This window comes from Peromyscus leucopus, chromosome 10, assembly GCF_004664715.2.
Source record: "Peromyscus leucopus breed LL Stock chromosome 10, UCI_PerLeu_2.1, whole genome shotgun sequence".
Classification (NCBI taxonomy): Eukaryota; Metazoa; Chordata; class Mammalia; order Rodentia; family Cricetidae; genus Peromyscus; species Peromyscus leucopus.
The window spans coordinates 75,126,218-75,151,638 of record NC_051071.1 but is presented as its reverse complement, the minus strand read 5'-3'; the positions used below and the strand labels follow the sequence as shown (position 1 = coordinate 75,151,638).

The 25,421-nt window shown below is 37.3% G+C and overlaps 1 protein-coding gene across 10 annotated transcripts in view; it reads right to left on the bottom strand.

Moving 5' to 3' along the window:
• Positions 1 to 25,421, bottom strand: part of Slc4a4 (solute carrier family 4 member 4) — a 427,900-nt gene that overhangs the window by 33,638 nt on the left and 368,841 nt on the right. For all 10 annotated transcript variants that reach the window (XM_028888567.2, XM_028888892.2, XM_028888700.2 and 7 more), the window contains 3 exons: positions 24,694 to 24,885; positions 5,944 to 6,057; positions 3,908 to 4,069 (listed from right to left, as the gene is read on the bottom strand). In XM_028888567.2, coding sequence (XP_028744400.1) covers positions 3,908 to 4,069; positions 5,944 to 6,057; positions 24,694 to 24,885 — 468 coding nt within the window. The remainder of the gene's footprint in view (positions 1 to 3,907; positions 4,070 to 5,943; positions 6,058 to 24,693; positions 24,886 to 25,421) is intronic.

Sequence of the window (25,421 nt, the reverse complement as noted above, 5' to 3'; positions counted from 1 at the left end):
ATCCATCCTAAATACACTGAATTCTCAATTATCAATAAGAAAATTTGATGAGCATTAAAGTAATAGAAACTCACCTCTAAATGTACACACCAAAATTTTGCCAGTGACAGATTAAAATTTTAAGTGGGTTTCCAATATTTTCAGATTAAAAATGCATTAGTCCAAGTCTGTGTTTAGCCTTTCCATAAAATAACCAACACTCAGACCCCTCCTAATACTAATCAGAGTCAATAGGGAGCTGGGCATCTCTCAGTCTTCCCAATGAGGTTAATGTCAGATAAGGAAGAATCTCCAAGGACATTCTGAAGCATAAACCTGCAATCGACTTTGTGACTGGAATTCACATTACCTATGGTGGCTTAGAAAAGCCCAAGCTAAAAATAAAGTTTAAAGTGGTTGTGGCTTTATTCTTTTAACCTTTCCTTCCTTGTATATGTGTATCTGTATGCATATATTAAGCTATGAATGGACACACACACAGAGAGATGGATGGATAGGCAGATAAATAATATATATCATGAATAATCTACTAATAATATAAAATCTATACCTCCCCAACTTTCTGAATCCAGTGACCATTTAAAGAAAATGCTGAAGACAACAGAACATAGTATATGACGCTATGGGGGAAGCAATCACCAATACAGACTGTGGCATTTTTTAAATTTTATTTTCTAAAAATGGCTGGGAAATATCCCCCATGTAATGTGCTGATGTTTTTGTTTTTAACGTGGTTTGCCATTCTACCTTCGAAGATGGATTCCTTCCACATCCCCTAGCATGAGTGACTATGACTTCTTTAGCTAATTGATTAGGGTCAAGTCAGGAAGCAAAGCTAACAGTTGCAGGTGTAGCCAGGAAATTTTTTTGCCATCTTGCACTTCTTAACTCATGGAAATCAGCTGCCAAGGAACAAGTGTAAATACCATGTTGTGAGAAGTTCAAGCCCCATAGAAAAGCCCTGGAGGATAAGATGCTGCGTGGTGAGGTGGGTTAGCACAAAAGAGACATATACATCACCATGTGTGCGACAGTGCATGAGCATGCTGAATGGGGAAAAATGGACACAGAGAAGGCAGACACCTCATAGAAAAACAACATGTTGAACACATAAGTCACATACACAAGTGAGGCCAGTAACCATGGGCAATTAGCCCAGTTAAGATGTTAACTTAGTTACCAGTTAACACCATCCAATACTATTTAACTTCAATACCAAGAGAGACTTCAAGCAAGAACTGTCCTGCAGAACCAGCGAATCCACAGAATAAAAACTAATAATAATCCATTTCTGTTGTTGTTTTAAAAGCCACACTTAGGTGTTCAATAGCTTGTTAATGGAAAAACAGTGCCATAGAAAGAGCAACAAACAACCTTATTGTGCTGAACAAATTTGAAAGAAAAGACAATCAAGAGGTGTGAATGGAAAAATCTATAGACTTCAAAGTTTATAAATATTTTAAAATGGCAAGTGTGCAAATGACATTTGGGTCCTGATTTAAACAAATAAACTCTGTTTAAAGTTTATTATATTGGGCTGGTAAAATGCTTGTCATGAAAGAGTGAGGACCTGAGTTCAATTCCTATATTTAGTTGTAAAGTTTTTCATAAAATAATGTATTGATAATTGTTAAATGTTCTCAGTGGGAAGCAATCACATAAAGAAAGCTCTCTCCTTGCTTCTGCCCCCAACCTATAACAAATGAATTGTTTAGGCATAGAAGAAGTTAATGAACTTTGGTATTATCAGACTTTTTGAAATAAGTTTTGAGGGTCTGGAGAGATGGCTCAGTGGTTAACAGCCCCTCCCCCTCCTTATCCAGAGGACCTAAGTTCAGTTCCCAGCACCCAGTCAGGTGGCCCACAACTGCCTGTAATTTCAGCTCCAGGGGATCCTAATGCTCTCTTTTGACCTCCACAGACACCCACACACATGTGACATACACTCACACGGGCACACATATATAAACATAAATAAAAACAAGATGGCAAGAAGGAAGAATTGTCACCATTGTGCTTCTTAGTTATTTGCTCAGAGAATTAGCAGCTTAGAATATGAGACTCAGAGTTGGTCACTGTAAAGCATTCAATAAAAGCCTGAAAAATAGACTGCAGTTCTGTCATGGAGGCAAGGCGTAGACACATTAGCAGTCAAACAACAGTCTTCAAATTGAAAATGTGTCATCTTATCTATTCTTCTTATAAATAATACAATGCAGATATGTTAATAGGAGTTCCCCCAATGATAATCCAAAATCAGGGCCTTATTTTATATCAGTGACCACCTCAAGTTTTTATTCTGTAAAATTCTGCATTCTGACCTCCAGCATTCATTGGGAACACGCATCAGTCATTCTCATGCTTCCATAATTTCCCTTCTATTGAAATACAAGCCACTCTTCATTTCTACCCTTCCACATGACTGAATGTGCCAGGCAATCACTGAATCCCATACTGCTATTTCCCTTAGGATTTCAGAGGCTGTCCAGGAAGCTCTCCTCTTGACCACCCTCTGTGGCAAAAAGTCAACACAGGCAAGGCCTTCAACTACAGTCCTTACTGCCACCTACCCAGACCTTCTGGAATGAGTCACACTGTGTGGAGTTCATCACTGCTTTCTCTCCCCCTACACCTTCTAAACGACAGCATCTCCTCTTTAATGAAATCTTCAGTTCTCTTCTATTCCCAGTTTTATGAGTTATGGGATTTACCTCTTCCTCACTCTCATCTGCAGCTCTAACCAGACAGTTAATCATTTCTCTTAGTCATCTACCTGGTATGTTTCTACACTCACAGGCTTTATCCTCTCTGGATGTTTTCCTTTGGCCATTCCATGTGATTCTAATACAGTTTCATGCTTCTCTTATATGGTGACAGTGAAAAGATAATGAGTTAATATATAATATAAAGTGCTTAGAAAATGACCTGGTTCATAGTCAGTAACCATTAAGTTTTTAACTCTTTTTACTTTTATTATTCATCTCTCATCCCCTACATGGTATTTTTGAAATTATTTGTGACCTAAAGTGACTTAAAGTAGCACTAGAGGTGGAGAAAATTAACCCGCTATAATAACAATTTAGGCAGCTCTCTTGAAAGATACCCTATACCACTAAAACATTTTCTTTGAGCTCATGACAATGCCACTAAACCAATGTTTGCAAACCCTAAAATATAAGAATAAAAAATTTCCTCCATACTTTATGGTTTGTAATATCCTGAGATGAATCTTTTAAGGAAAGGGGGGTGGGGGTATAAATGCTTACCAATAGCTTGTAACTGGATACCTGAAGAAATCTTTAATAATAAATCTTTGCTCATCCCCTAGCACTGAGAATTGATATGATTAAAGAGAAGGAAATATCAATTACTCTGACCTGATCTGGTCATTATATACTGTCTACATGTTTCAAATTGTCACATTAAACCCATAAACAGATGTAATCAATTTTTTTTATGTGTGTACAGTAGTGGGAATGGAACCTAGGGCCTTAAAATGTAGATAAGCACTCTATCACCTAGCTACCCACTTCCTAGCCCCTAAAAAAATTCTTGGAAAGGAAAAAAATCTGAGTCTATTTAACAGAGAGCAGGTGCCTTAATTAAATCTTTGATTACCACGTCTTCATGAAGGTGGTTACTACACCCAAACCAGAAGTGGGAAGACTGACGCATAAACCCTTTCCTCTACAGCGACACAAACACAAGTTGAAACACCTTCCTCCGATTTAAGTGAGTGCATCCTGAGACAGTACACCAAGGACCTTGTCAACCCAAACTGATCTTTGTATGATTTTCCATTATAGTCTAACTCTCAATAAAGCTCTCTTGGTTTTGAATCAATAGACATTGTCAGGAACTAAGAAGTCAGTCGAAGGCAATGACCACCACTTTTAGGGGCGCTTACCTTGAGCTTATGTTCTTTCCTGTTCACAATCACAGCCGTGATTTGCTGGTCCATGAAAATCAGAATGGTGACTAACAAGGCTGGGATAGCGGCAGCAAGGCCCACCCACCAGGGGTTTCCTCCAAATGGTGGGACAAACCAACCCCGGTTAGGACTTGTTGGCTAAAAGCAAAGAGAGAAACTTTTTCAAAACAATGTTACTATATGCAATGTAGTTAAAGAAATATTTAATTTTTGGAGGGTCAACATATTAAGAAGTAGAAACAGTCACAGTCTGAAGGAAAAGATTTTTTAACAGAAGTCTACCCAGAAGGTGTCATTTTTGAGGCAATCCCTAAAGGAAATGAAAACTATGGGCTATCGGAAAAGTAGGGGGAGACATTGTGAATACATGAAATGAGATAAAGCATCGGGTGGAAAACAGAAAAGATAACATTTGAGGGACACAGAAGAAAACCCCAGATGTAATATTCCATGAAGAGGCAACCAAAAAATTACAAAGCCAACACAAATTCTGTTTGATTTTTAGCATTGAGCAGAAGTTGTTTCTACTTCCGCCAAATAAATGGCTTCCTAACACATAAAAAGCTATTATTTTACATGGTATAGCTGAACTAATTGAAACATTTGGATCTCTTATTTTACAAGTGAAAATTACCCAGAAGTGATTAAATCCCCAGAGCCTTTTCAGAAAACCAGAGAAAGTTGTTATTTTCCCACTTCCACTAGCTCGTATATACCTGCTACAGAAAGCGAATGTTCTGTTATTTCTTACTTTAAGAAAAGCATATGAATGTAAATATACTATTTATGAATTTGTTGCTCCTTTTTTATGCTTTCTTTTTGAGAGAGGGTCTTATTCTACAGCCCAGGCTGACCTGGAATTGCTTATGTAACACAGGCTGGCCTTGAACTTATAGCAATCCGCATGCCTCAGTCTCCTGAGTGTGAGACTTACAGGCATAAATACAAACCCTGAATGCGTGTCCTCTCTCCTTTTATTCAAAATTCCATCATGGAAACAGAATCCATCTTCACACTACCTGTACCACACATTGTGAGCTTGTAAGGCAGGATATTTGATCTTGCTTATTAAAGCATTTCAACCCCCTAGGATGGAGTCTGGCTCCAAGCAAACATTTAGAAAATACTGATTTAAATGCATCACTTATGAAATTAACTAGAATTTATCTTTGCTAATGACTATGATATTATGCCAAATATATTCTTTACTGTCATGTATGTGTATATGCATGCACATCCCTTTCTCATTAACTGGTTATTTAAAACTGCCATCAGCTTAATAATAATTGACATTATTATCTCAGTAGTGAAGAAGAGAGACTAAAGGACTGTTCTAGAAAATAAGTTAAATCTTGCAAGAGAAAACTACATAGAAATATAACTATGAATGACTGACATTTAAATTTTATACATTATATACATACATACACACACACACACACACACACACACACACACACACACACAATTCTCCTGTACTCTTTGCAACAATTAAACTTCATATTATAAGTGTTCCTAGCAGGTATTTTGGCAGGAGGGAAAGACCCCTAAGTTAGAATGTGAAAGCTTGAATTCTACCTTCACAGCTTGCCCGCACTACTTAAAAAATGATAGGCATTTCACTTAGTGTTTATGAGCATTAGTGGTTTATAAAACAGCCATGGTGCTAGTTATGTGTGCACTTCCCAGAACTGCTACATGAATCAGGCCAATCAGGTCTATAAGAGTGTCTGAAATATCCTAAAATATATAAGGAAGAGTTAGTTCATGCTATACGCTATTTTAAAATAAAAGTCAATAAAGCACAAACCCTGAATTGATCTTAACTGTGGCATTTAATTTTGGTGAAGAAACTAGACCAACTCTAAATGAGCCTAGTGAGGGATGACTTTGAGGGGGAAAAGGCTAATTACGCACAGCTGACTGAAGTAAATTCACAATAAACTACATTAGGGAAAAAGAAAGGAAGCCAAAGGGTTTGAGGACCAAGCAAAAGAGAGACAACCACTCACCTTGAACTCACTTGGCACAATTAGTTTTGGAGTGTCCACACCTACCAGGGCATCTATTACACAGAATATGAGAATAGACAAGATAATGGCAAAATCACTGATCAGTTTTCTTGCCTGGAAAAATAAAAAAAAGAAACAAAGGATTATTTAGTACCAGATATTTAGTGCCAGTGACTATGTTTGAAGTGAAAAAGAATTAGATATTTACAAAGAATTTATCAATAAATTATCCTCTGGTCAGACATAGGAGAAATCACTCAAACAGGATATATCCTTTGTCCTATGTGCAGCATGAAAGACATTTGTATAAGAATAAATCTAAGTACACATTACACAATGAAATAGAACTCAGTTTATTTGGAAAGTAGTGCTGTAAGTAATAAATAAAACAAGAGTGTCTTAGTCACTCTTCTATTGCTGTGAAGAGACACCATGATCAAGGCAACTACTGTAAAAGAAAGTATTTAATCAGGGGCTTGCTTATGTTTTGGAGGTTAGTCCATTGTCATCGTAGGCACACAGACAGGGATGGTGGTGGAGAAGTAGCTGAGAGTTTTACATCTGTAGATCTAGATCTGTAGGCAGAAAGAAAAAGACTGGGCCTGGCATGGACTTTTGAAACCTCAAAGCCCACCCCCAATGACATGCTTCCTCCAAAAAGGCCACACCTCCTAGTCCTTAGAATCCTTTCAAACAGTTCCATTTCCTGGTGACTAAGCATTCAAATATATGAGCCTATGGGTCCATTCTTATTCAAACCATCATTAAGTGGCTTGAGAATGGCACAGATCTATCGGGAGAAGATTCCAAGTTCCAATCCACTGATCAAAATCAATTTCAAGATCCAAAGTAAAGTCCAGAGATGGTACATAGAGACTAAAGACTACACAAGCTTTGTCTAAGAAAGCATCCCTTGTTGGGCTAGTACTGGAATGCTCCTTGATGTAAGGAATCTCTTCATTGCTAAAGTATGATCAACATTATTTGGTCATCCAATGTCCTAGATGTCTCCTCTGGTCAGGACAAGGTCCGAGCATTAAACCCTATGATTTCCCATGAAGAGGTGCAGAATGACTATTTACAACTCATTAAGAGAAGCACAGGACTTTTTGATTGTATTTGGGTGCCTCTGTAGCTATAAGAGGCACTATTAGGGGCCGATTAGCTTAACTAGAACAGACAACTGAGATTCTTACAGGAGACAACACTTACAGGAGATATGTCACTGAATTGTTCATTAAGAACTACTCAGTTCTTAATATTTTCCTTGGTAATAAGAACATCTTATTAGTGAACAAAATGGAAATAATCTATGTCTTCATGAAGCTCCAAGCTATGTTATATGCAACAAAGCTTGCTCCTACGTAGAATTAGGGTTGACTTCAACATCAAGGCAAATGGTCAGTTTTCTGGTGTGGCTAGATGGCAGGGATGGACCGGGGAAGTGCATGGTTCTCAAGAAAATGGGCTCCAGAAAGCGAAACCATCTCCATGTGTTCAGTAGGAGCTGAAGCAAGGAATGGAAATTACACGATGATGCAGCACACTTGAAGGAGCTCAGGGCTTAATTCTTAGGCTTTATCAGGTGTGCTAGCTAGCAGTCAGATTAAAGATGCTTCCTCTGGCTGGGAATTCTTTGTCTTCTAGAAGGTCAGATTCTGCTAGCTTGAGTTTGCTCAAGAAGTACACATCATGGAAGAAAAGACCAGCTGTCAGGGATGGGTTCACTTCAATTACATAGAATAATGTCAAAGAGAAATAGATGACAGAAATCAAATGAGAGAAACTTAGGATAACAGTTATGATCACAGTTGCTATAGGCAGATGAGATGGATGGGACTTTCATCATCATTATCATGATATAAATACACAGCCTTTATTAGCTTCAATTGCTTCATCTGAAAAAGATTGTCAGAATAATACTACCAACTTCACGGTGCTTTTCTTTATCAGAATTAAAAATGATTAACCATGAAAGTATTCAACATAATGTCTGGATGAATTATTATTGTTATTTTTATGTTCCAGAAGGACTCTTGACTGCAAAGACTACTCAAATAATTAGATTATCTACTGCCAAGACTCAGGGATGGATCTTTAACTCTCAGAAACAAAAATTTCAAAGTTCAGAAATCATATGAAACTGCTACACAGAGAGACTATTTTGATTAGAAATTCCTAGGGTTGATGCTTTTCAGGGCCTCAGTAGTAGATGAAACTCTTTGGTTAAATTTTATGCAAATAGTGTTGACAATAGCAGTTTGGGACAATAGCCTGGTAAAGGTTGGTCCTAGAGAGCAGTTCCAGTAGTATGTTAGGATGTTATAACATCTCTTTATTCTAGGAGGCCACAAATGTCTGTAAAACCAGAGTATGCTCAAGTCCAGCAGTTCTTACTAATATTTATTATTCCCCTAAACCTCACCCATGAAAAAAATCTAAGCAAACAACTCAAATATCCTATACATTATTTAAAGAGGTGGGACTGGTTATTTTAAAATACAAGTTACTCCTTTTTCTGTAATAGCGAAGGGACACTAATGAAAGCAGTCTGCAATTCCATGGTCCAAGTTCTCATAGGACCTATGTGTCCACCTGTGGGAGCCCTGCTGCACTGCAATCATTACCGGCACCAGGCAGAGAAGGGGCAGTGTCTTGGGCCTTTTGTAAGTGGACTACCCTGCCAATCCAACGTGGCCAACTGGATGTCATCACTGAGTTTACTTGTGGGGTTTCTAACTTGGCCCTTGTTAGGCTCTGGATCTCAAATGTCTCCCATAGGCTTTTATGTATTTTTCACCTGGTTTCCAGCTGATAGCACTGTTTGGGAAGAGATGAGTGAGGCCTGTCTGATAGGGGGTGGAACTCTGGGGGAGGACTTTTGGGGGGGGGTGATAACTTGGTCTTGATTCTAGTTAGTTGCCATGTTGGAAGGCACAACTGCACGGTCCTGCAGCCACAGATGACCCAGCAACCACGCCTTCCCACTTGTGATGGTCTGTATCCCTGAACCATGATGGAAGAAACTCTTCCTTCATGAAGTTCAAGAAAAGTAAATGATATGAGCCATATATGGGCCTGTATACTTGGGGACACAGATCACAGCACAAGGTGGAAAATACCATGAGAGAAAATCCCCTCAAAAATGCTTAGAAACTATTAAAGGTCTGTATCTATGTAAGAAATGATTTTTAATATTTATGTGATATATAATACTTTCCAAAACTTGTTGAACTTTGATCACTGTGCTATTGAAATCATACCTCATCTTTTTTTTTTTTTCTTTTTTTTTTGAGACAGAGTCTCTCTACATAGCCCTGGCTGTCCTGGAACTCACTATGCAGACCAGTGTGGCCTCAAACTTACTGAGATCCACCTGCCTCTACTTCCCAAGTGCTGGAATTAAGTATGCACTACTACCACACCTGGCTAAATAACTCAGTTTAAAATATGTTTCTACCCTCATAAAAAAAATCCTAGAATTTTGTAGATTTGCCCCAAATTCATGGCAATACATGACTGAAGGCAGACAGATGTGAAGAAGAGAAACCATGTAAGATGCTAAAGTGGTAATCGATATGAGGTCACATAATATGATCCCAGGTATGTTTTCAAGATAATTATTAATACAGGATATTCTTAGTAGGTTGAAAGGGTATTTCTTTTAGTCTGAACAATAGGGTAAATTAAGCTGCCATCTATTAAGATGGAGAACATTACTGAAGGAGAAGGCTTGGATGTGAGTGGTCAGGCAGGCTGGGCTGGGGAGCATGAACTAGGGGAGGATAAGCACTTAATTTTTTGACATAATTTTGAAATACTTCTAACAAGCTATCATGTTGAGTCAAAGTGGTAAAGCCTGAGAAAGTCTGACCAGCCCTTTTACTGGCCTTGAGGTTGAATGAAGGGGTCCGAGGACCAATGACGGCAGACAGTGCTTAGAAAGAAACAGGAAACGCAGTGTTCCAAATCACTATATTGTCTCCCAGCTGTTTGCTTGGGAAGTTATATGATTATTTCAATAGTGTTGCTGTTTTTCCAGATAATTTTAAAATTTCTTTTATGATTTTATTATTAAATGGATGGATGTTTGCTGGATTATACATATTAACCATCAGACATTTGTCTGAAATATCCATCATTCTTACTTATTTAAATTTATTTTTTATTTTTCCCACTTCAAAAAGTGCTTATATGGTCCTTGTAGAATATTTAGAAAAAAATAAGAAAAAAGTGTTTTCTGGGCCAGGCGGTGGTGGCGCATGCCTTTAATCCCAGCACTTGGGAGGCAGAGGCAGGCGGATTTCTGTGAGTTCGAGGCCAGCCTGGGCTACCAAGTGAGTTCCAGGAAAGGCACAAAGCTACACAGAGAAACCCTGTCTCGAAAAACCAAAAAAAAAAAAAAAGTGTTTTCTAATTTCTCTATATAGAAATAAACTCTAATATCTGAAATATATGAAAACACATCCTTACACTGTATATAAGTCTATTCACGGGTATGTGAACATATAATCTTTGACATTCTGATGTTTTGGGGTTTCTTTGAGATAAGGTCTCACTGTACATTTCCAGGTTTGCCTCAAAGACATGATCCTCCTGTCACAGCCTTCCAAGTGCTAAAATAACAGGCATGCACTATCACCCTCAGCTCACATTCTGTTTTGTTTGCCCTTTCATAGTTTTCCCATATTATTTGATATTTTCCACAACAGTGACATTAATGATGTCAAAATATAATGCTGAATGGATATCAAAAAATATTTTTTCTAAAATCCTGCAGTTTAGATTGCTCCCAACTTCTTTACAATGAACAATATCATAAAGGAATATTTGCAAACGCCTGGGGCTATTTACTTAGAATAAATTACTACGGGCAGAATTGTCCTGTCAATGTGTATATAAAAATGTAAGGCTTTGGGGACATAACACCAAATCACCATCCAGAATGTAATATTGATTTACCAATTTCACTCTACCTAACATTCAAATGACTCTGGGTAATTTAAAAAGTTAAATCCATACTCAAAGGGAAAATAATTTGCTACTTCTGACAGAAGAATATAAAACAGCTAAATCTCATAAAACTGTCCTTCTGTGTGGCTTAGCAAACCACTGCATTTCATGTTCTATTCCAATTCTCATATTTCATACGGATTCTACATAAATGCATCACTCTTTAAAAATGACATTAATGTTTATTCTCAGAAGCATCTCATTCAGTGGGATAAAGCCAACACTACATGGACAGAGAGCAAACACAGAATTCTAACTGATTTGGAGCTCCTTCCAAGTGCGGAGTACTTGCGTGGTAACAGCCCAGATAACCCAGGTCATTTTCACAGTTTCTGTGTTTTGATCCAGGAATACCATGATTACTCTGAAGACATTTTGGAAATTGAGTTTAGTAGACTTCCCGGTCTACTCTACTGGTTTCACCCAGGCTTCATTGCTGGTTTCCTCTCAACACCTCCCATCTTGCCGTAATGATTTTCTTCAATCAATACTTAAAAATAGATTTCTTCAGGACAGACCACACTTCGAGAGTCCAGAACCATCTATCCATCTGATACTTCTACTCGGAAGTACTTGTTAGAGGTATTTCAAAATTATGTCAAAAAATTAAGTGCTAGCCTCCTCTAGTTCATGCTTCCCAGCCCAGCCTGACTGACTGATATCCAAGCCTTCTCCTTCACTAATGTTCCCCACCTTAAAAGATGGCAGCTTAATTTACCCTATTGTTCAGGCTAAAAGAAATACCCTTTCAACCTACTAAGAATATCTTGCATTAACAATTATCTTGAAAACATACTTAGGATCATATTATGTAACCTCATATCGATTATCACTTTAGCATCTTACATGGTTTCTCTTCTTCACATCTGTCTGCTTTCAGTACTTCTGTCATGGATTGCCATGAATTTGGGGCAAATCTAGATAAATAGCAAGTTCAGACCAACCTGAGCTATCACGTTGAGTCAAAGTGGTAAAGCCTGAGAAAGTCTGACCAGCCCTTTTACTGGCCTTGAGGTTGAATGAAGGGGTCTGAGCACCAATGACGGCAGACAGTGCTTAGAAAGAAACAGGAAACACATTGTCCTCTAGAGCCTCCAGAAGGACACAGTCCTTCTCACACCTTGATTTCCATTCTAGTGAGACCAATTTCACACATCGAGGATTCATATTTTAATTTGAACCTCCAGATCTGCCTCTTAGATCCAATGTTTTGTTGTTCCAAGCTACCATGTTTATGGTAATTTGATAAGATGATTTGGTAATTTTGATAAGATAATAAGGTAATCTGATAAGATAGCTATAAGAAACTAATAAGTGTTGTAAATATGTACAAACAAACATATGCAGTATATATGTGTATATAATGTGTATATAACACACATACACATATATCAGAGTAATATGTATATGTGTGCACATATATTGATTTTGGTAGAATTCCTGGATAAAGGTTGTCTTGTTAAATGTGGCACTATTATAACATGAATGCACAAGTTGTTGAGACAAATCCTAACTAATGTAAGAATTACAGTTCTTAAAATTTATAAGAGATAAACAGCAACCCTATTAATAATGGTAAACCTCACTAAACATCTCTGGCAGAGCTATAGCATTCTGTGCAACATATTAATTTGTATTCGCCCCTCCCTCTTAAGTCATACAATGTTTATGATTATGAAATTCATTTCTAAGATACAGAATCTAGTTTTAGCATTCATTACAGGGACATTGCTTTTCCCCAGATCACTTCCATATTCAATACTAAATATTCTATCATGGGAAGGTAGGTGGAGTGCCATGTTAAGCAGACTACTCAGGAGTTACCTGTACTAAAATTAACTGGGCAAAACTAAGAATCAGAAAGCATCTTAAAGATGTCAAGCCCACTAGCTGACCATCAGTCTAGGTTCTGTGCACAGGCCTCTTCAGGACTAATTTGAAGGCAGTAAGAGGTAATCTTTTTGGACCCTTCTCACATTTCCAAACACATGTAGAAACAGAAAAGTATATTATTTCCTTTCATTGTTTTTATCTTTCAAATCAACATTCTACAGGTCAACACACTAATAAAAATAAAATCAGAAAATCATAGTTTGCAGTTCTCTAGTAGCTACTACTGGTGATAACTAACAGTACAGGTGCAAATATTCTCTAGAGGAAAAAATATATATATTACAGGATCTTATGCCCAATCCTGTGGATTCAGAGACCTCATATTTAGTTTGGATGGACACTTACATCTATGCATCTAAATGCAGTACTAAGTGTCTCTGGGCTAACCTTCAAACTCTTCTGGATCTAAGTTTTCCCAATCTGAGAGAAAAAAAAAATGAAGATAACTTCTAGAGAGCAAAGCTGATATTTTTAAAAATTGTTTTTTCATGGTACATGGGAATGCTGCAGCATGCACTACTGTAGTAACTTATGAAAGAGAAGCACATCTAAATTAAGACTATAATGACCTTTGGGTAGTATGACTATTTTTGACATTTTTTCTATTTTTATTAGAAAAATAAGCTGAAAAATATTTTCTATCTTCTGCAAAATTAATTAGACAATATCTCAATTCATCTAGAATGCTACAAACATATTAAATATTTAAACTACCAAACTAAAGAAAAAAATTAAGTGGATGAGAAAGACAATTCCAATAATCATATGCTGTTCTTTTATTCTCAGGCAAAAACAACCTAATAAATCTATTAAAAATGTACTTTTTATGAAGGATGATACCATATTAATTATTGAGGGAGTCATAATCATAGAGACACCAACAGCGAGAAGCTAGTTAATTTACAGGGAAAAAAATAAATTTGGTTCCTCGGAAGCCCCAGAGGACATTCAGTTTTCACTTTGCATGGACCGCAGCTGCTCTTAAATTAACTGGGGTGGGTGTGGGTGCTGTGAGCCTGCCGAGCCACCCTCAACGGATGGAGCTGCTACAGAGAGACAAGTACAGCAGCAGCGGACGCCCTGTGGGCTCTCAGTAAATATTAATCTATGATGTCAAGTCCTCTAATGAGAGTAGTGCTTGGAAGTTCTAAACAAAAGTGTAAAAAAGCATTTGTTCTAGAAGGAAAAAAAAACATGCTAGACAATTATGTACCTTTTGGCAGTCACAGGCACACAAAAAAAATAGCATGATTATTTTGAAATTTGATCTCTCTAGCGGTCAATACTATAAAGCTTGTTTAAAAAAAGCATTAACATTACTCAGAGTAGTGATCTTAATTCACTGTATTTTGATCCAATAATGCCTGCTATATTGCAAATTCAATAAAAGACTGGTTCAGACTGTAGGGTTTAATTCTATAAGCTTCAAGTCAGGGAGATTTGAGGGAAATGGGAAGTAGGCAGGATCGTTTTTCAAGGTGGGGCTCACAGCCTGCCAGTAGAACGTTCCTAAGTAGGCCTAGAGAAGTGGTCCAGCAAGGAGACTGAGAATTTAACAGTCACTAACAGAACACTTTTAGCCTGCCTCAAAACAGGGCAGTGGAACACGGAACCAAATAAGCATGTGCCACAAACAAATAAGCAAACGAGATCCAAAACTATTATCCAATCTTAAGATTGAAACTGGAAAAAAAAAATCTTAGGCTGATCTAGAGAAAGATAACCAGAAGAGTCATGATTTAGGAGACATATCAGAGGGGGAAAAATGGTGATTTTTTTTTTTTTAAGCTTCCCTGAGAAGCTGTGGGAAGAATGTCTTCCAACATTAGAAGTCTACTGTAGGAAAGGAAACCTCAACTTACCTGGGTAACTCCTAGGAGTAGGAGAAGACCCTGTGGACAGCGGCTGTGGGAGGGGAAAAGCAGATTTCTGTCTGTGGGATGATGAGTTCTTGTTCCAGAGACTCTCAAGCAACATAAGACCACAGCTTTTCAGAAATGTAGAGACTCAGTCACATTAAAATCCACTAAAATCTAACTGCCCCAAATTCCCAACACTTTTCCTAAGGTCTCCTTGCATATTACTCAAATCAGTATTATTATAAGGGGTGCAGGTCCAATAAAGAAAGTTAATTTCGTAGTTTATATTAAAATACAAGAACTTAACATTAAATGACTAATTGGTAACTAGACAACCTAGGAACATGAAACTCCTATTTTTTTTTTATTTTTTTTTTTTGGGGGGGGTTTCAAGACAAGGTTTCTCTGTGTTGCTTTGCGCCTTTCCTGGAACTTGTTTTGGAGACCAGGCTGGCCTCGAACTCACAGAGATCCGCCTGCCTCTGCCTCCCGAGTGCTGGGATTAAAGGCGTGCGCCACCACTGCCCGGCGAAACTCCTGTTTTACTGCATACATCTGAATGCTGTTGACTTTCCTATGATGGACAAGTTAGCTGAATGTACTTCAAACCAGAGGATAATGTGGTCAGGGGATAACTTCTATCTATAGCCTACCTCTGTGCCATCATAAGAAGTCTGCTCACAACATATCACTCTCAATTTTATTTTAATTGGGGCTCAATTTAAGTTAACTGTAACTTTTTTGTAAGAGCTGAAGTATTTGTAGCAAGTGTAAAAATGTGTTAACAGGCTGAATTATATTTATAACCAAATGTCCCTTTGTCATTCTTCATGAAATAAATATGAAAAAGACAAAAGCAAATTTGACTTTCAAAATGATTTTCCTAGGTACAAAATATCAAAAGAACTGGGAAAAGATCTGATACGTTCAGTGACAGAAAAATCATGTTTTTAATGAACGTCAATGATGTGATATGACTTGATATTTTAAACTATACAAATGTCACCCAGTTTTACTAACACCAGAATATGCCCCTATTATTTCTTACTCACTTTTAATATGATAGTTGTTATGCTTTGACAGTTTTTACCTTTCAACAAGAAAGTTCTAAGAGAAAAGAAAACAGAAGTGGAATGTCACCCACCTCTTAGAAAGAATTATTTACAAAATAAATATCTCTTGCCTCTAAACACAGCCAACTTTAATAGAACAGTGACAGCCAAACTGTCATCAAAGAATCATGGTTTCAAAATCTTAACTCCCCATGGAATCATAGATTTTCCTGTGGTTTATGCACATAAAAACAAAATGTATTACCTAGCTAAAATGCTCATTATGTTTTCATTGAAATTCTGGAATACTATACTTTGCTTTAATTCCTAATGCCACTGTTTGAAGACCCACCATCAGCATGGGCCATAAAATGACACTAAATGTCATCTCACAGGAGACCTTTAGTATGAATGGAAATAAATGACAAAAAGGTCATTCTTACTTGAAAGTACAAAAATTCAACTTAAGTTTAACAAATATATATATATATATACATATATATATATATGTATATATATATATGCCTACTATGTGTCAGGTTCTTGAATTATTCATGTTTGTGTCCTTCACCTAGTATAATGTAAAGTGCACATTAGAATAATCAACATTTTGTTCCATATGGGATGAATATGCTAATTAAAAAGATACACAATAGTAGTTTGTTTAGGAAAGAACACCAATGAACAGTTTGCACCATCTAAATATAATGTAGAAATTAGTACAGCTGTTGATATTAGTTAGGGCTTAAGGGATTATTATTTGTATAACTGGGATATACATGTAAAAATAGCTAATGATTACTCCAGGTTTAGATTTTAAACTAATTCCTCTGGGGGTGTGAGATAATTAAGTGATTCCTGAAAGAAGGCATTCTCTTGCCTACTGCATATATGAGCCAGCCACATGGAGCACAACTACATCAAAGGAACAACAGTTTTGCCTAAATCACAGTATCCGCTGGCTTTCTAACTTTTCCGGTCATGATCCTCCAGTCCCGCTGTATCTTTAAACTCCACTTTTCTTTCGTACCAAGTATGCAGCAATAGCAGCATTGTTCCAGGCAGGCAATCATTCACTTGTGTGGGACTCTGGAAGAACATTCCTGTGAATGCCTTGAGCCATCTGCCACAGACAATCACACATTATGCTGTGATGTTCCTCCTAGACATTTGATGCTAAATGACTCTGACTTTGAAGCTGATCTAATAGACCAGTCACAGCACAGTTTGGAGGACTGATGCACCTCTTTGAGAAGAATGGGGGAACATTAAGCACAAGTGGAAGTCTGGCATTCCAGCCATGTTCCATCAAGTGTCAGGGCCCTGCAGCAGACCTGATTACGTAATCAGCCTAAGGAAGTTAATCTGTTTCATCCAAAGTACCTACACTGATGCACTGCTATTTGCTCCATGAGATACAGAAGGGAAGTGAGTCACTGACCCTCCTCTAGTCAAAGGCAATGAAGACCACACTAAAGGAAATCTAAGTGTTGGTGTAATGGGAAAGGACTATGGTAGAACAACCAAACAACCTATAATAAGTTTGATATGAAAAAGAAAAGCTATGTTGCACAGCATAGAATGGGCACTGTAGTTTGACACACTGGTACATTATGTACCCCTTTGTAGAATCAGTTAGTTCCTTTCCATCTGGGTCTGGTCAGTAATGCTATGTGCAGAAAAAAAAAGAGATGGATGGAGGAGAAAGGAGGAGAGGGAAGGGTAGTGAAAGTAGAGAGGACAGTAGAGGTATGATATGATATATATGATAGATAGGTATATGACAGATAGATAGATTGATTGATAGATAGATAGATGTATAGATGGATGATAGATGTAAAGATAGATGATAGATAGATAGATAGATAGATGATAAAAGGAAGGAAGGAAGGAAGGAAGGAAGGAAGGAAGGAAGGAAGAAAGAAAGAAAGAAAGAAAGAAAGAAAGAAAGAAAGAAAGAAAGAAAGAAAGAAAGAAAGAAAGAAAGAAAGAAAGAAAGAAAAAGAGCGAGGTATTGATTGCTCCAGCTGGCTCCTTGTCAGATGGCCTGATTGACTGAATCATCAAGCCTACATCCCCATCATTTCTTAAGATCCTTCTCTGCTCTTTCCCTTCGTTTTAGATTCCATCCATCACCCCTTTCCACATCCTCTGGGCCCAGGATAGCAGAAATTTCATTGTCACTAGCACGATGATACCAGTGTCCTGTGTTTTCTCTAACCTTGACTTTGTAAATAATACCTTCCTCGAGTGATCCTAACTTGAGTTCATTATTTGATTCACACTGGGACCCTGACACCTAGTCAGGTGTCACTGTAAGATTCTGACCATGAGTGGCCAGGAGGATAGGTTTTGTTACCAGTTGAGATAACACATACAGGAAGAGAGTAAGTTCAATTATAGAAATAAAGTAAACCATGTTCTGAATTAGATGTATGATACTTGTAAATCATCCACAGGGAGAGACTCACAGCAGCTGCAAAAGAAAGCCTGACCTGAACAATGAGATAATCATCAATGGGTGGAAGTCTGTAAGATTTAATCATTGCTATAAGGACTTGTAGGGTACAGAGAATTTATTTCATTCAGGAGATGAAGCCTCAAAGCTCCACTTAAAAGTACAAAAATCCTAGCATTTAAAACAACATTAATTATTGTCTAGCTGAGCTCTCCCTTGGTAGATGAGGTAACTAAGCCTGCAGTTAGGCATCAGAGGGCACACTGTTAATGATAGTGCTGGTGTGAGAATCTACCTGGATTCCTATATATATATATATATACTCTTCTCACAATATACAGCATTTATTGCTATTTGAGTGACTTCCACAAGTCAGCAAATACTGAGCACCTAGTGAAAGTTGATATAAAGGACAAAATAAAATTTTAATTATTTTCAAACAGTTCATAGAATTAACTAACGAGGCTTCCAAACACAGAGGGATGAAACAACTATTGTCTGTTAAGCATGTAAGTTTTCATTGTTAATATGCAAGGTCAGCAGTATATTCACTCATAATGTTTCTACCCACAGAGGCCACCCACCCAGATGACAGCGTGAATTAATCACATTTAAACAAGGGAGAGATAAACACTGTTATTATTATTTATGAATGTGTATGCATTATGTCTGTGTTATTATTTACATGTATTGTATAAGATGCATGTAAGCAAAGACAACAAAACAGTTGAAAACCATCTCAATAGCAATCCTAACTACAACGCTATCACCTTTCTATTTTCTCAATTTTCCTACTTTCTCAGTTGCATTTATCAACAGCAAAAAATTAACTCATTAAAAATTGGGCTTATGTAGTAGAATTTTTAAAAGTCTGAATTGGGGAGCGACTATTTCAAGATAAAAGTGATGGTTACATGTACAGTTAAGATGATCACTATTGGGCTGTGATGTAGTTAGTGGGCAGCTGTTCCAGCTTTTACCTGGAAGTACTACCCCTAGTGAGGCTTCTGGTAATTGCCATGCCTATCTATGACCCGCCCCTGGGGCAGGGCCGAGACAAGAACCCTTAACACCCAAGATTCAGTTGTGCAGGTCCTCTTGGTTCCTTGTGATCCTGGATGCTGGATGGTAGACCAAGCAGTTCTCCAGAGAACCCCGCTGTACTATACCTCACCTCTCCTGGATCCTGTAACCAACCCCTGTACTGGCTGTAAGTTACCCCAAAATAAACCTCTTTTTTTAACTATGTGGAGTTGCTTTGTTAATCCCCACAATACTGTGAGGTAGAGCAAGATGGTGGGACACGACTTTCTGATGCCCGTTCTCCTATAGAAATATCAGATTGAACAATTACCTACCCCAGAAATAACTTCACCAGGCCTAAGAAAGCCAGATGAGTAATTACACAGCACATCTGTGTAGACTACAGGTAAGTTAAGATACAAAGAAGTGCTGTGGATATCACCCTATATAAATAAAACACTGATGGCCAGTGACCAGACAGGAAGTATAGGCGGGACAAGGAGAGAGGAGAATTGGGGAAACAGGAAGAAGGAGACACTGCAGCCACCGCCATGACAAACAGCATGTAAAGATGCCGGTAAGCCACCAGCCACGTGGCAAGGTATAGATTTATAGAAATGGGTTAATTTAAGCTATAAGAACAGTTAGCAAGAAGCCTGCCATGGCCATACAGTTTATAAGTAATATAAGCATCTGAGTGATTATTTTATAAGTGGATTGTGGGACTGTGGGGCTTGGTGGAACCTGGAGAGAAGCCCTCCAGCAACAAGGAAGAGGTTAAGAAAGAAAATCCTATGCAACCAATCACCCTCTCACCAAACCCAGGCAATGCAGCTTAGAGACTGATGCCCTCTGCTTAGAGACAGGATAGAGAATGAGTCCACAGACACAAATGCTAGACACACTCCAGGAAAATCAGTGTGAGGACCAGGTGAGCTCCCATCACCTTGGTCTCCAGGTGAGTACAGAGGACTGCACAGAGTTAGTCTGGTCCAGTATCTCAAGATTCTATAACTTTCCTGCAACTCAGTCTCTTATTCACTCCACACCAGACTAGCCTCAGAGCCTTAGGGTACAAACTCCCCCTAATACCATGTCAGAGACAATGGACTCGGTCCCTATGATGTCTTGGCCTCTAGGCCTACTCAGCACCATGCCAGCCTTTGTGTCCCCAGACTACAGGCTACTTTAAGTAAGTCCCAGACCATACCAAAACCAAAAGGCCTCCACATAGGAAAGGAAGTTAAGATACAGACAATGTGTCATTATTGACAGAAAATCCTAGAAATGCCACTAAAATAATACAAAAACCCAGGGCTGATTAAATTTAGTAAAAATAAAGATATAAAATCAATATACAAAACAAATGGTATTTCTACACACTACTACAAACTCTCCAAAAGAAAAATCAAGTTCATAGGGTCCCATCCTTAGATGAAGGTCTAGAGTTAGACAATGGTTGTTGAAGTGGGGAGGATCAGTTTCCTTTAGAGATGAGCTCCCTGATAGGTTGTCCAATCATAAATGGACAGTCCTAAACATATGTACATATAGGCAAGACTATTTGTATTCTGTAGGATATGTGACTGTATGTATGTATGAATGTATGAATGTATGTATGTATATAAAACACAAAAATAATTGTAGAAGAGGTCATGAATTCATGAGGGGATTGTTTGGGTGAGACACAGAAGAAACTGCAAACAAAGAGGAAAGGGTAGATATGATTTAAAGACAATGTACCCACGTATGAAATTCTCAAAAAATTAAAATTATAAATGGGAAACAATCCTATTTATAATAGCTACAAATAATAAAATATTGAGTAATAAATTTAACCAAGATGAATTATATATACTCTTAGATCTATAAAGTATAAAAATTAATGAAAGAAATTGATTAAAAGCACAAATAAATGAAAAGATCTCATATTCATAGACTATAAGAATAAATAATGTTAAAATGCTTGCAGTACTCAAAGAAATCTAATGCATTGATGATAAAAATCCCAATGACATTTTTTTCAGAGAAATAAAAAAATCCTAAAATCTGTATGGAAGTACATAGCATCCCAAATAGCCAAAGCAATCTTGAGCAAAGAAGAATGAAGCTCTAGCCATCACAATATCTGACTTCTAAATAAGCTACAAAGATTTCTAGATAGATTACTAGATAGTTAGATAGATGATATATAGATAGCTAGATAAAATAGATAGATGATAGATGATAGATAGATAGATAGATAGATAGATAGATAGATAGATATGTGTACAACATTTAATATATAATATATGTGTATTGATTCTATAATGTAATAGAATAGCATAAAGGCTAGCAGAACAGAATCAGATCCCAGAAATAAAAGTATCCATCAAGAGTCAGTTGATTTTCAACAAAGGTGCCAAGAATCTACAATGGAGAGAAAATAAAACTCTTCAATGATCAGTGGTAGGAAAACTGGATATTCGCATGCAGAAGAATGAGAATGAAAATAGACCATTACCTCACACATTCAAAAGTCAACTCAAAACTGATTACTTAACTGTATAGCCTGAAACCATAAATATTTTAGAAGCAAACAGAACAAAAGGTGTTATGCTGAACTTGACAAAGATTATTCTCAAATAGAAAAAAATAACTTAATTTTATTGCAAGAGCTGACTTTAAAAAACACAGAAAAAAATGATAAATTGACAAATCATACTGTATCAAACTAAAATGCTTCTGCTCAGCAAGAGGAGCAATTAGCAGAGAAAGCAAGCAAGTGCAAAGTGTGTAAACATATTTACCAACCACTCACTTGACAAGAGGGTAATGTCATGAATATATAAGGAACTCAAGTGTAAAACACATAGAGCCCACTTAAAATGCACAGCACACTTAACAGGCATATCTTAAAAGGCTTATAAGCCAAGAGATATGTAAAAAAAAATGCTCAATGATACTAACTGTCCAAGAAACACAAATTCAATCTACAATGAGTTGTGAGCTCCCCCATGTTAAAGATCACCACTACCAAGAAGACAAGAGATAACAAGGTTTGGCTGATTTGGAGACAAGGGAACCCTCGCATTGTATCATTGGGAATGTAATTTAGTTTAGCTGTTACAGATAATGGGAGGCAGTTCCCCCAAAGAATTAAGAGAACTGTCATCTGATCCAACAGTCCCACTCATCATTATTCAATATATAATGAAAGAAAATAAAATGAGTGTGCCATGGCCTGTGTGCACTTCCCTACCTCACAGCACCATTCACAACAGCCAATACGTAGTATCACCCTAAATATCAGCCACAGATGAATGAATGAAAAAATAATAAATATATGCTATTTTCACTTTCAACATTATTACATAACTAGACATGTAATTGGAATACTATTTGGGATTTTAAAAGAAGGAAATCCTACTTTTTTGGGGATTTTAAAAGAAGGAAATCTGAAGCAAAATAGAGGAACCTGGAGGGCATTTCGAAAAGTAAAATAAGCCATCTATAGAAGACAAATGCTGCATGATTTCACTGACGTGTAGAAACTTAGAAAGTGAGGCTCATCGGCCAAGATGGCAAGGAGCAAGGGAAAAGAGAGGATGTTGGTCAAAGCATGCAAAACCCATTACAATTGTGGAGTAGGTTTTGGGGATCAATTCTATGCATGCTGATTACAGCTCATATATGTTGTATATTTCAAATTTGCCAAGAGGAGATTTTGTTTTCATTGCAGAAATGATTTATCCATATGAAATTACAGATACATTAAGTAGCTTAATACAATCATTCTATGACATAAATATATACTAAAATATCACATTGTGTTCCACAAATGCACATAATTGTTCCTTGTCAATTAAAATAAAAAGTAGAAAAGATAGTTGGTTTTCATCCGCAGTTTGACACAAGTCTGTTTTACAAACTGCAACAAAGAAGAGCTTTACAAACTTTCCACAGTTCTCTTAACAATGCTCAAAACACATCAGACTCTGACAAGAAGTCATGATCTGTAAAAAAATGCAACAAAAACAACAAACAAAACCCAAGATCCCATGAACTGGTAACAACAAAGGACAACCCACAATCTAGAAGAAATTGTCCTTAAACATTTGACCCAGGAATCTGTTCTGTATATAACTCATCCACTGAAGAAGTAGTCGGGTTAAGCACATCGCCTGGGTGTGTGCGGGGACCTCAATGTCAAATGCACAGGAATGACCTAATCCGCAGGAGTGAAACAGGGAAGCCTTGAACTGTAAAGAGTGGGAAAGAGGAGACCATTTGCAGAGCCAGGTTCTAGGTAATGCCGTGTGTGTGTGTGTGTGTGTGTGTGTGTGTGTGTGTGTGTGTGTGTATCTGTTATCACACTGTGCGCTAAACAAAGAATGGCTCTGAGCCTGCTGAACTCCAGTAAATAAAGTCTATTTTAATCAGATTAAACTGAACCCTTCCCCCATTTCTCTTTATGGAACATGTTCATTCCTTGGGCCATCTACTTTTAGACACCTCATTATCAACTCTTCCCTTTATTCTCTATTTTGTGAGAAGAAATCAGAACATCCAGTTTCCTAAGTGAAAGTGAATATACTAAATTTCATTTTCTAGGGACTAGAAAGAGGCTTCTGTTTACTGAAGTTCTATATCAACCATAATGAAGCAGTTTCATGAGAGAAACAGGTCACTGATATAAATCATGTTTAAAGCATATTAACCTGGAAACATTGACCTCTTAAACACTACAAACTGAACTGTAAAGCAAAAGTATCTTGGTCTCATTTCTATCTTTAAACATGATATTTAATAGCTAACATTGGTCTAGCCTCTCAAGGGACTTCAGCTTTGAATTTAAGTTTACTCAAGCACACTGGTAGGGCAGAGGAAGTGTATGCAACCCAGTTACATCCTAGGTACTACAGCATTCAGTATTATGGGAAGGAAAATTTTGCTCAAATAGTGAAATCTTACACCAATCCCAGTGTACAGAGTTGTTTTAGTTTAGGCCCACAGACAGCATGCAAACACTAATGTATAGTCAATGTTTGAAAAATTCTATGAATTTCTATATATGTATAGTCGATGATTGAGAAATTATATACCATTAAAATCCCTGATCGATATGAAAAAGTTTTGCTTATATATTTAAACATCATGGATTTAAAGGGTCCTTTTTTTCAGTCACATGCATTTAGATGGAACACAACACATTCCTCCATTGCCCCACATTAACAAATATTATAGCCAGAACTTACAATGGGATTATAAAAGCAAATCTTGGGAAGGTTTCTTGAAGCAGGACTACAATTATGTTAAATGTGCATTCACATGAACAAAGACCATTATTATTTAAATGTACAAGGTAATACTGGACAAGCTGAGCTGAAGGTGCCTTTTTCATTTTGTAAAAGTGCATTAATGGTGAGACAGGGCAAATGCAATGAAAATTCTGTAAATCCCAGGTACTTACCGTCGTTGGAAAATAACGACTAGTTTTGAATTTTTTCATAGCCATGGAAGAGGTGTAAGTGCCCAGGAAGAGGATGAAAGACATGAGTGTGATATCAGGAACAAAATCACAGTTGTTTCCCACAAGCTTTCCTCCATACTTCAAACACTCCTTCTTTGACAAATAGGCCCAGTCAAAGGTGGCATTATGGTACTGAAAATAAAACAAGGATTTTTTTTAAGAGAATATTGACACATCTGAAGCAGCTTTTCATACTTCATGGGATCTAGATGGACTGCACCAAAACCACTATACACCAATCTGAAGATGATCACTGGAGGATGTAGTACCCCGATGAGGCCTTACTAGAGTGACAGGGGATTAAGAAGCCCAATGAGAGGGATTATGCAGTGTGTTATGCAGTTTGCTCTTCCCTCTTACAACCAGCCATTTGTTTAACAGTCACAAACTACAAACTCCTTCTTTCCTGCCAGCCTTCCCGTGGGTCAAATGAGACACATTAATATCCTAAATCTCAAAATGTGAAAATTCAGAAACACCTTCATTGTTCACAAAGTACTTACTTGTGTGTACCTGGGTCCATACTGACCTACCTTATGTAACTATCAATACTCTAAAAGGTAACTAACCCACAAGTAGGTAGCTCACCTCACCTACCTTACAGTACTACCAATATTCTAAAAGGTAACTAACCCACAGTATGCTATTTCTTATCATAATAAGTGCAT